The 12,057-nt window shown below is 56.9% G+C and overlaps 2 protein-coding genes across 2 annotated transcripts in view; one reads left to right on the plus strand and one right to left on the minus strand.

The window, feature by feature from the left end:
* The window catches only part of CDH23 (cadherin related 23), a 435,990-nt gene extending 431,527 nt beyond the window's left edge, over positions 1-4,463 (plus strand). The window contains exons 62-70 of the mRNA XM_055535177.1: positions 94-191; positions 601-721; positions 804-883; positions 1,015-1,055; positions 1,206-1,266; positions 1,746-1,875; positions 2,003-2,125; positions 2,503-2,607; positions 3,414-4,463. Coding sequence (XP_055391152.1) covers positions 94-191; positions 601-721; positions 804-883; positions 1,015-1,055; positions 1,206-1,266; positions 1,746-1,875; positions 2,003-2,125; positions 2,503-2,607; positions 3,414-3,740 — 1,086 coding nt within the window. The 3' untranslated portion in view covers positions 3,741-4,463. The remainder of the gene's footprint in view (positions 1-93; positions 192-600; positions 722-803; positions 884-1,014; positions 1,056-1,205; positions 1,267-1,745; positions 1,876-2,002; positions 2,126-2,502; positions 2,608-3,413) is intronic.
* Positions 4,464-4,763: 300 nt separating this feature from the next.
* Positions 4,764-12,057, minus strand: part of PSAP (prosaposin) — a 33,493-nt gene continuing 26,199 nt past the window's right edge. Inside the window, exons 8-14 of the mRNA XM_055535144.1 lie at positions 9,891-10,022; positions 8,322-8,417; positions 7,810-7,996; positions 7,566-7,723; positions 7,165-7,245; positions 6,770-6,877; positions 4,764-5,815 (exon numbers count right to left, since the gene is read on the minus strand). Coding sequence (XP_055391119.1) covers positions 5,780-5,815; positions 6,770-6,877; positions 7,165-7,245; positions 7,566-7,723; positions 7,810-7,996; positions 8,322-8,417; positions 9,891-10,022 — 798 coding nt within the window. The 3' untranslated portion in view covers positions 4,764-5,779. The remainder of the gene's footprint in view (positions 5,816-6,769; positions 6,878-7,164; positions 7,246-7,565; positions 7,724-7,809; positions 7,997-8,321; positions 8,418-9,890; positions 10,023-12,057) is intronic.

Consider the following 12,057-nt stretch of genomic DNA (forward strand, 5'->3'; position numbering starts at 1 on the left):
TTGGCAGGGCAGGGCAGGAGGGGCTGCTGGAAAAGGCCTGCCCTTCCCACGCCTTGCTCCTGCCACGCCTCCCATGATGCCCTTCTCACCCAGTTCCACGTGGACAAGAAGGGTCGGGTGAACTTCGCACAGACGGAGCTGCTCATCCACGTGGTGAACCGCGACACCAACCGCATCCTGGATGTGGACCGGTGGGTGTGCATCTGTGCTCAGCTGTCTGTCTGTCTGCCTCCTGCCCTGGAGTTGGGTCTGTCAGCCTGCCCTGACCCTGGAGTTGGGGAGCAGGGTAACACCATCATGGCTGCTGTACGGGAGGCTCACACCCAGGGGTGGGCAGGGCAAGTAGAGAGAAGGTGTGTGAACAGAGAGATCTACCCCTTGAGCCTTACTCTTCCCATGCGTGAAATGGGACTATTAGAGCAATTGTGAGGATCAAGTAGGATCTTATGTGAAGGGATGGTGAAGCTGTAAGATACAAGGTTATCTGAGCTGAGGGGACCTGAACCTCACAAGGCTTGGTGGGGGGTGAATTTGGGGGCAGACTGGCCTGAGTGGGACGAGCTCTTGAGGAATGGCTGAGGCCTCTGCCCCCTCGCCCAGGGTGATCCAGATGATCGACGAAAACAAGGAGCAACTGAGGAATCTGTTCCGGAACTACAACGTCCTGGACGTGCAGCCCGCCATCTCTGTCCGCCCACCCGATGACATGTCCGCCCTGCAGGTACCCCTGGTGACACCCCCCCCCCAGGCCCCGTGCTGCCCTGGGTGCTCCCACCCACTCAGGCCCAGCCCTGCTCCCCTAGATGGCGATCATTGTCCTGGCCATTCTCCTCTTCCTGGCTGCCATGCTCTTCATCCTCATGAACTGGTACTACAGGACTGTGTGAGTGACCCCTACTGCCCTGCCCTGAGACAGGCTGACCGTGGACAGTCACGGAGGCAGGCAGGGCCATTAGGCCCTAAGGTGCCAGTCCAGCCCCAGCCTCCTTCACCAGCCCCTCTGCTTCTTTCTAGACACAAGAGGAAGCTCAAAGCCATCGTGGCTGGCTCCGCAGGTAAGAGAGGGCTGTGATGGGTGGAGAGATGGGAGGGGCCCCTGAGGGCCTAGAGTGACCGCCAGGGCCTCACAGGGCTGGCTCAGGCCCAGCTCCCCAGCCCCAGCAGGGTGTACCCCTCTACCCCACACCCCAACCCTTCTCCTACAGGGAATCGTGGTTTCATTGACATCATGGACATGCCCAACACCAACAAGTATTCCTTCGATGGGTGAGTGGGGTCCCTGAACCCTGCTGGGTGCACTGTCGGGAGACACACCCTGGACCAAGCTGGGGTAAAGTCCCTACTGCCTCTCAGGCTCTGAGGGCATCATGGACTGGCTGAAACCTGGGGTGTGGGTGCCCCCTGCTGGCCCAAACACCCTCTCTCCACCCTGACTTGGCTCGCCAACCTGATTGGGCCGCAAGTTCCAGGGAGACATAGGTTTTGGGCACCGGGTGCAAGGGGCGGCCTCCGCACCAAAGCTGATCCAGATGGGAATTTGTCCTGGTTCTTGTGGGATCTTTGAGGGGAGGACGCACCCACAGGTGCCACAGGCAAGGGGCGTTTCTTACCACCCTCAACCCTCAATCCTGTGACAGATATGGCCGAGGAAACAGTGGGGGCCCGTTTCCCTCAAAGGCATCAGAAGTGTCCGTCCACTCCAGCCTTCCTTTCTCAGCCTTTCCTCAACCCCACTCCATCTGCAGGGCCAACCCTGTGTGGCTGGATCCTTTCTGCCGGAACCTGGAGCTGGCCGCCCAGGCTGAGCACGAGGATGACCTGCCGGAGAACCTGAGTGAGGTCGCTGACCTGTGGAACAGCCCCACCCGCACCCACGTGAGCCTGGGCCAGAGCGGGCGGGGACAGCCACGTGGGACATGCGCGTGTGTACACGTGTGTGCCTGTTTGTACACATGTGCGCGTGCCACCTACCTCTGCTCCAGCCAACGCCTCCTCTCCCCAGGGAACTTTCGGGCGTGAACCAGCGGCAGTCAAGCCTGACGATGACCAGTACCTGCGGGCTGCCATCCAGGAGTATGATAACATTGCCAAGCTGGGCCAGATCATCCGGGAGGGGCCCATCAAGGTGAGTTGTCCTGGCAGGCTCCTGCACCCAGACCCCTGGCTGGGCGTGGACTTACTCTAGAGGATGCAGGGACGGGGGAGGGTCCTGGGAAACAGCTTCCTCCACCTCTAGGGCCTCAGCTAGACCTGCCTTCTGGGGGGCCAGAACAGAGAGCGGCCCTGGGCTGAGGAGGAGCTGCTTCAGCCCGAGTGGCCTCAAGGCCAGGACTCCGGCGACATGGGTCTGGCTGGCCGCTGTCAGCAGGCTCTGCTCCCACCCTCTACCCTAGGATCAGATGCCCAGTCACCTTCCATTACCCCCACCTGTTAAGGGAGTGAGTGGGGGGTGGGGCAGGAAGGGGAGGGCCTTGGTGGGGGTTAACCCTCTCCCTCCCCCAGGGATCGCTGCTGAAGGTGGTCCTGGAGGATTACCTGCGGCTCAAAAAGCTCTTTGCACAGCGGATGGTGCAAAAAGCCTCCTCCAGCCACTCCTCCATCTCCGAGGTAGCGGGTGGGCCGGGAGCTGTGTGCTGTGCCCCAGCCCTGGGGGTGCTCTCTCCCTCTCCCTCCCTCATCCTCCTCTGAGTCTCTGAGATGCAGCCGGGACCCAGGACTGCAGTGGGAGGGGAGTCCAGGGAGTCAGACAGTTGGGTTCTGCTCTCTGGACTCTGCAGTGGGCTTTCTCAGGGATGGGTGGGTGCTGAGGCAGTGTTTCTCAGATCTGAGAAACCCCCAAGAAGGTATCTTTGAGAGATCATGTCATTTTTAGAGACTGCAGTGCCGCGTCAATCACTTTAAACAGTCAGACTTTATCTAAAAAGTTCAGATCTCCAGCTGGGCCAATATTCCCCACTGCCATAGATGAAAACTGCAAAGCTCCACACAGGACAGAAGCAGCATTCTTGAGTCTCTGCTCGACCTTATCAGTGCCCTCCAGCTTCCACTGTGGACGCTTCCCAGCTGCCACAGTGAGCGCTGATCCTGCTTGAGGCCGCCCGGTAACAAGTCAGGTTCCACAGGTGCACTCACAGGGCCTTCGTAGATCTCAGAGTGAATACAGGAGCTTACTCAGGTTCTCATGGGAACCCCATGCTCTGCAGAAACACACCTGTAGCCCCAGACGTATCTGTGGTTCTCCTTTGTACCCAGTTTGAGCAACACGGTCATAGGCTGCGCAGGCTTCTGAGACACAAGCCCAGGGTTCCTTGTGTGCAGTAAGGAGAAAACAAGCCCGTAGCAGGTGGGACTCTGGGGCCATTGACCTGCGCAGGGGCAGGCCCTGAGCATGTGGGGGTCCCGGCCTCTTGCAGCTAATTCAGACCGAGCTGGAAGAGGAGCCAGGGGAGCGCAGCCCCGGCCAGGGCAGCCTGCGTTTCTGCCACAAGCCGCCTACCGAGCTCAGAGGGCCAGACGGGATCCATGTGATACACGGGAGCACGGGCACGCTGCTGGCCACTGACCTCAACAGCCTGCCTGAGGATGACCAGAAGGGCCTGGGCCGCTCACTGGAGATGCTGACGACGGCCGAGGCCAGCGCCTTTGAGCGTAACGCCCGCACAGAGTCCGCCAAATCCACACCCCTGCACAAGCTTCGCGATGTGATCATGGAGAGCCCCCTGGAGATCACGGAGCTGTGACTAGATGGGGGGAGCCTGCCTGGTATGAGCAGCCCAGCCCCTCTGGGGGCCAGAGCAGGGGCAGGACCTCTGGGGTGCGGGCCCCTCCGGGGGCAGCTCTGGGCACACAACCTGGGGCTGGCCCAGCAGCAGGGCCTGCCTCAGCTGTCCAGATTCCACTTCTGCCAGACGCTCATTCAACATCTGATCTCTACCTTCATAAAATGTTATTTTTTTAAGAAAACCAAACAAATGGTAAGCATCTAAGGACGAGGTAAGGAGGGTCACCGAGACTCCAAGAGTCTGAGGTCCAACTCAGCCCAGGCTGAGCTGAAAGAGGCCAAGCCGGCCCTCTCCCCGCTCCTACCCCAGCCCTGTCCCCCCAACCCTAGCCCCACTGCACAGGAGCCCAGCACTGGGGAGGGAGCCCAGCGCAGGCATGCCCTGCCTGGCCTTGACTCTTGGACTCCAGTTCAAGTCCCAGCACATTTCTGCCACAGCCCTGACTGGACACGCAGGCGGGGGCAGTGAGTCCTCCCTGTCTCTCCACACGGACACAGTCAATGTCGGCAAACAGCACCCGCTCCATTTCACTGGCTTCCCAGATGTTCCCGGCTCACAGAGAGAAAACGACTGATGTTCCCTTGGGTTTTGAATGTAGAATGTTCATGTGCATCCCCGTTTTAAACTAAGTTATTCCCTCAATATTTTACCCTTGGTTTTGTTCACTTGGTACGCACTGAACGTCTCTGGAATGGTCTGAATTTTAAAAAGAAAAGCAACTCATAAGGAACCGGCATGTCGCTCTGGTAAACTTACCTGCGGGGCTGGGCTGGGGCAGGGGGGCGGTGGGGGTGAGCACGGGCCAGAGCTGGACCCATCTTCGGGGGCACGCCCTGACCACTGGCTGCCATGGAGAACCAGAGATGGGACTTCATTCCTGTGGCCAAATGGGGCCTGAGGACTGCTGGGCACTTACAGCTCACAGCCTCAAGAGCCCTTCAGAAGCCAAACTTCTGGCTGAGGTATCACACACACTCAGGCTCTGGTTGACAGACTTTATTGTTAACTCACAGAAATTCTAGTGCAAAACAAACCAAAAAATCATTAAGTTCATTTAATAGCAACCGCATGTCTTGCTCTCTCCTGGCAACCGGAAGTGGAACAGAAGCAGTCAAACGGGAGAGAAGAAGGCAGGGCGGCAGCCGAGGCCCCGGGACGGCACACCCAGCAGACCTTTTCTACCTGGAAGCCAGAGGCTTAGGAGCTTGCCATCCACATTTATTGGCAGGTCAAAAAGAACATCTACAAGAGGGGGGTCGGAGGGGAGGGGCCATCCTGCCCAGAGTGGTGCTGGCGCTGGGCACCAGGGTGGGCACGAGCAGGCAGGAGGCGCCACCAGGGCCCACACATGCACACAGGCAGCCACAGGCCCTCCACAGAGAGCTAGCAGGGCACATTCAGCTGAACTGGTTTTTCCCCCTCCCACCCAGAACCACAGAACTCCAAAACCACATCCATCAGGAAAGACAAGAAAGCCGAACTGAAGGTTGACCCAGGGATAGCGAGCCCCGCCCCACCAGCTCTGATACAGTGAGAACCGCATTGTTTAAAAAGCCTCATTATTCTAAGTCTCTCGTCTGTCATATAAAACCGCCTTTGTTTTGCAGTCAGCAGGCCCGCAAAAGGGGACGGTGCCTCTACGCCTTCGTTAGAGCAGGCAGGGCCTCAGCACCCAAAGCCCGGCCAGCAGGACGGACCACCTCCGTCCGGAGGCTCCGGCTCACGTCCCCAGCCAGAGCCCCCTCTCCTCCACATAACCACACGTAGGGACAGACTCAGAAGACCTCCAGTGTACGCTATGTCGGCATCTGTCTAGCAGAGAGAAAGGGACACCAAAGCAACGACGTCAGCATGCCACTGACAGCAACACCACAGTGAGGGGGAGAAAGGGGCTGAGGGGGGTCCTATTTCTATAACAAAGTCAACAGATCTGTGTTCGTTCCCCCAGACACACGAGCAGGAAAGACGCTGCAGCTTCTCCAGGATGGAACGTGCCTCTAGTTCCACACGTGACGCTTGCAGTGCTCGACGGCCTGACAGGAGAGAGGGGACAGTTTAGTCTGCAGGTGACACACTCCACCTAGCCCCTGAGCACATGAGCCTGCACCCAGCAAGGGGACCCGACACCCTGGCCCAGATCAGCCGGAGGGCACACATGCTGAAAACCCAGGCATAGTATGTGGTGGGGTTCTAAGACTCATAAGGCTCGAGTCCAGAGCAGTGGGTGAACAGCGCCCCTGCAGGTAGGGCCAGGACCCCTCCCTCTGATTGTAGAGAGGGCCCCAAGGCAAAACTCCTCAGCCAACACTCAGCCACTCACACCAGCTCAGAACTGGCCCAGGTACCCAGGAGAGCGGGGGATCCCACTCCACCATGGACGTGCTGCAGGGCAGGGCACTGGGGCAAGGGGCTTGAGGTGGGGGGGCTCACACCCTCAACACCGGCTCACTGAAAGAATCCCCACAAGGAAGAGAAAGTTGCGCATAGAAACACCAGGTAACAGAGGTTGAGACACATGTCCCCACCCAGGAAAGCAGCACAGGTCACCCAGGAGTGGCTGCCCAGCCGGGAGCCAGCGCCCAGGGTGGCTCGAGAAGAGCTCTGCCAGGCCCTGGTGAAGAACCAGGCCAGGCTCCAGTCAGGGCAAGAGGGAGCCAAGGGACAAGAGGCCTTGTGCAAGAATCCAGCAGGCCTTGTGCAATCCCTCGGGTGACTGACTTCCTATGAACCTGACCCTGTCACAAGGGAACCAAAGGCAAAAGCAAGAAAGCAGAAGCAAAGTACACTGGAGAACATCCCCTGCCACCCATCACTCCTGAGACGAGAGTGCGGGGAGCCCTGCTTTTGCTGGTGACCACACGTAAGCCTTACTGCGCCCCCATCCTAACCCGAAGACAGAGAGCTGAGCCTCCCTCTCCTTGGCGTCACACACTCCGCCAGAGCACAGGCACGGGCCTGGCAGGCGGGCCCACAGAGCCGTTACTCACGTTGCACAGGGCTGCCGACTCCATGTTCTGGCACCAGTAGCTCGGGCCCCAGACACACTTCTCAGCTCCCAAAAGCGGCTTGTGGGCTGCTGGGCAGGCTCCAATCTTCTATATGGTCAAGAGGAGCAGAAAGTATTAGGTTTGGCTCAGCTAATCCTTTTCAAAACTGAGATTATCAGCTGCTAGAAGCAGCTAGAATCAGAGCTCTAATCACTTTCCCAAAAAGGCAAGGTTGCTCGGTAAAGTGGTGGGGCCTGGAAGCCTGGTTCTCTCACACACTGTCCCCAGACTCTGCCTCCAGCCCCAGATCTGCGAGGAACCCTTCCAGGGTCCACACAGCACTCCCCTGCCAGGCGGTATGGCCCAGGAAACTACCAGCCTAGCACACGGCTTACCAAGCACACGAAGGAAGGGTCCATCACCTCCACCAGGATTTCTATCAGCACCGGCTCATACTCCGTCACAAACTGGTCACACTGTCAGGGAAACAGCAGCGCGGTCCGGGTGAGTGCAAGCAGAGCGCGGGCAGACAAGCAGGGCGCGCCACAGGCTCTTCTGCCAGAACTTCTGGCCCTGCCAGCCTCCCTGCCCAGGTGAACTACCGACCCACACCTGCTCATCTTCCTCCCGGTGGCTCCACTGGAGCCAACAGAGCACCTCTAAGAAAATCTCAGTGGACTCCACGGCAGAGGCAGAAATGGCAAAACTTCACCCAGAGGTACAGTCGATGAGTGCCCAGCTCCTACACTCCCTGAGCAGGTGCTGACATTTGGGCCGAAAGCAGCCCACGGCATACCTGCTTCCGGTACTGGTCCGGCAGGAAGCTGCAGCCTTTCTCGAGGGCAGCCAGGATCTGCTCCTTGGTGCTGTTCTTCTCCAGGTTGCGGTCCAAATAGCCCACCAGCTTCTTGCACACCTCGCAGAAGCCACCGTCCTTCCTCGGCATCACACGGACTACATGAGAGAGCCCAGGCTCAGAGGCGGCGAGGCCCCGCCTCAGCCAGGAGGGGCCAGCCAGCCCCAACCACCCCGGGGCTCACCCGTCGCTGCCGGCAGCCCCCGGCTGGAGCAGAGGTGGAGCATGCTGCACACCAGCTCGGGGCTCGCCTCGTCCAGAAGGATAGACAGGATGGAGCTGCCGTAGGTGTCCACCACCTCCTGGCACTGCTCAGCTAAGGATGTGGGCAGCTTCGAGCACACTTTGTCCAGCGCGTGAATTATTTCTTCCTGAAACACGAGAGAGGGTGAGTGAGAAGATGGGAGGCCGCATGGGGATGAAGAGACTCTGAAAATGCTGATGGGATCAGGAAACCAGCCAACAAGCAAGGTGCTGTCCCCCAAAGGTTAGAGCTCAGAGCAGGGCAGGTGCCTCCTCCAGCCCCAGCCCAGAGGGACCTGCTGGTGGGGAGTGGGTGTTCCAACCTCCAGGCTGCTGTCCCTCACCCGCCAGGGCCAAGCCCAGGTCTTCTGCTGGTCCCCCCACGAGGCCATTCTGGCGCCAGGGCCAGGAGAGCCGTCCCTCGCCACGGTAGACGCCCCCAGACCCACGCACCTCCGTCCTGTTGTTGTCGATCAGCTTGGCCACCTCCTTCACCACAAACTCGCACACCTCACAGTAAATGTCAGCCTTCGCGGGGGCTGGGTCCTTCTGTTAAAAGGGCAGGAGAAGAACACTGCCACCGAGAGCCTCGCCTCGCCCCCGGTCCTGCTCCTCTAAAAGGGGGCCGAGGCCAGGATGGGCTAGCATCGCCCAGAAGCCACTTTCTGCTGCTTTCCAAACAGGGCGGGGCTTCTTCCTCGTGTCTGAGCCCTGGGCCCTGCTGTTCCTGTCCAGGCCTTTCCCTAATGCTCCACCTCCCGCCCAAAACTAGGACGAGAAGCAGTAACTGTCCCCCAACCCTAGAGAGCTGTCCATTCAACATCTGTTTGGTTCCAGTCACCTCATCATTCAGCATTCATTCTGGGGAGATGAAGGAGGCAGTAGAACAGAGGACCCACTATTTTACTATTTAGAAGACAGTTTTAAACCCATCTGAGATAGTCTCCTGACTTTCAAGTCTCAGCACCTGAGATTGCTTTTCTAGAGCCTATCTTTGATAAAACAATGCTGAACAGAACTTTCCATGACAACCTTCTCTAGTTGTACCATCCAGTACAGCAGCCACTGGCCATGTGTGTCTACTGAGCACCTGAAATGTGGCCAGCGTAACCAAGGAACTGAATTTTGTTTTTAAGGACCACACACGTCTAAGAGTACAAGCTATGCCTCTCCACTAATGCAGTCAGCGAGATGGGCCACAGCCTCTGAGCATCTGGACTGGGCAGGAGCGGGAAGGGCAGTCAGACACCTAACCCATGCGTGGTCCACACAGGGCATATGCTGAGAAGCTTGGAGGAAGAAACAAGACCACTAAAGGTCAAGCAACACTGACATGGAAAGTTCCAGAACAAGAAGTGCACACGCGCACCAGGTGGTGAGACACCACACGCCTGGGCGCTCCTTGAACACAAGGGTGATTCTGTTCACTGTTGACGAACTACTGTAGGCCTCAGTCTCTAGAACACTACCTCACCCATAAGAAGTGCTGCTGCTGCTAAGTCGCTTCAGTCGTGTCCGACTCTGTGCGACCCCAGAGACGACAGCCCACGAGGCTCCCCCGTCCCTGGGATTCTCCAGGCAAGAACACTGAACAGAAGTCAATTATGGAAGGAAGATCTTTACCAAGTGGAGGGTGCTAAGGAAACAACACAACACAAGCAGCAGCACCCAGAGGCGCTCCTGCACTAACCCTGGGAGTGTCCTGGGAACATCGAGCTGGGACCCTGGCTACAGCTTGGGGAAGGATGCGGGAGCGGCCACAGAAAGCGCATCAGGAAGGTCTGGCTGGAGCCAGGCACTGGAAAGTGGCCTTGAAAGGTGTGTTAAAAACGCAGACTTGATCCATGAGCACTAGGGAGCGTAACTCGGGAAAGAAACATATGACGAAGAGGGTGCCGCTTAGTTTAGGGGAATGCTGTAAACTAATGGTCCCCAACTCAAGTAACCTTAGAAACCAAGCAGGGAGCCACAGGCGTGTGCGCCGCGCAGGGCAGGCCATCATAAACCAGGGGCACTGGCTACCTTGATGGGCTCCACCAGCTCCAGGGCGGGGATGACGTTCTCCGAGACCACCTCAGCAGGGACCAGGGTCTTCATGGGCATCTCCTTCACCTCATCACAGAAGCCAACCAGCACACAGATCTCCTTGGGTTGCTGCAAAGGGCACAGAAGCAGCTGTTAAGAAGCAGGCACGCATTCCCCACACACACCGTCCCACGCTCTACACACAAAGGTCAGGGTGCCGGAGGAACATCCTAGACCCAGTGTCAAAGCCTGGTCAGGCAAAGACTCATGTTAAATCTAAGGGGCTTGTGCAAATACACATGTACCAAGGAGGCCATGCAAAGCTTTGAAGGGAGATCAGCAACCAAGGTCGCTCCAGCCAGGGAGCACCCAGAAAAGCACGAACCCTGGCACCTTTCACCGGCAAGCGAATCCTCTCCAAGGCCACCTGGCCTGTTCTAGAACCTGTTTTCCCGTTAAGCTGGCTTGCTCTCAGGAGGAAGTAAGCTATATGTTCTTTCTGGAGGAAGAACCAGCATGCCCATGACCTAACTAAGCCCCAAGTGTTACAAATAAAACCATACCGGATCTTTCAGTGGCAGGACCATTAAAAATGATGCATTACGGGGAAACACTGACTTTTTATAAAATCACAAGTCTGTGTTCATGATGGCACACACACAGCACACACCAAAGCCCAGTCTCCCCAAGTGATGAAGCTGTTCAAGTCAGAAGATCCGCAGATTGATCCCCTTCCCCTCCAGACACCAAACCACAGAGAACTAGAGTCTGGACAACACCTTGACCATTTCACTATGAAGGTGGCCAAGAGCAAGTGAAGTATACATGCTGGGTATACTTTGTAAACAAATGCGCTCAGCAACTTGCTCTGGCCTGATGGCATCTGCCTCCCACCACCAAACCATAAAGCAGGGAGAAGAGGATTGTAGAAACAAGCCCTATTAATGGGAGAGAGCGAGCCCGCTGCCATGGCTTATGGTATCCTATCTCTGATAGACTTTAAGAATGGGGGAAAAAATCAGAAAAGGGTTGCAGACAGAGCAAGCTTTTTAGAAAAAAGACCAAGATCAGGAGGTGTGGATGCTTTGTCTCTGACCAGTTTTGCTATACTAACTCCTCGAGGAGGCCTAGGTGAAAATTCAGATATTACAACCAAGGTGTTCTCCTATTAGACTTCATAATACCTTTGAAAATCTTGAATTCTAGAACTAGATGAGGGCAGCGCTCAGTCCAACCCTGAAAGGGCACTGGTTCAGTAAGTCCAGTCGGGGGGCTCGGTCCCCGGGTTTTGCCACCAATGGCCTTGCTCTCAAGCTGTCTCAAGTGGCTCCACAACCCAAAAGACCCCATCACCCGGAGGAGGAGAAGCTATAATCAAGAGATTGTTTCCAATTCTCTGGATCCAACAGACAGGGGAACAGTCTGCTCGCTATTTGCAAATGACTCACTCATGCAGCAGAAGCATTTCCGGGCTGATGAGAAACACGACTGTGACATGCAATGCTCTCCCAAGGCCTGACAGAAACAAGGTGTCCCCCTGGACTCGGGCCGGCACTGCAGAAAGCAGTGGCCAGAGGCCACCCACAGTTCCCCACCCACTGGTGGCCTGAGCGTGGCCGGCCACTCCCTCATCTGACCAGAGCATAAGGCTCTGCAGGCTTCATTTTCTGGTCCCCCTGCAGGGGAAATGAAACCCCTGACCCCTCCAGTGCTGAATCACACAGGAGAGATGTAGACTCTCCCCCTGCCAGCCGATTCGTTAACAGAGAGAGCGAGCCTACCTGTCACAATCATTCCTTGTATCTGTCAGAGCTGATACAAAAAAAGATGAGCAAAATAACTACAAGCAGCAGCAAACCACTACTACAAGCAAATTCCCATCACATACCTGATCCTGCTGTTGAACAAAAAAAAAAACAGGAAATCGGAGATGAAAATAAGAGAAAGGAAAGGACACAACAGTTAAGAAAAAATTAAAACAACAATAATCAAGCAGTTAACTAGGTGTAAAAACGTCTGTCACCAGAAGTTTAGGGGAAATGCCCTTTCAGGCATCTATCAACAACCTTCCCTGCGCCTACTACTGCCTGCACATGGGGGCCTGAAAGCTGCTCTCCCTTCAAGGGTCAGACCACACTGTCCAGCCTGCCTGTGCACCGTCCCC

This window comes from Bubalus kerabau, chromosome 1 (genome assembly GCF_029407905.1).
Source record: "Bubalus kerabau isolate K-KA32 ecotype Philippines breed swamp buffalo chromosome 1, PCC_UOA_SB_1v2, whole genome shotgun sequence".
NCBI lineage: Eukaryota > Metazoa > Chordata > Mammalia > Artiodactyla > Bovidae > Bubalus > Bubalus kerabau.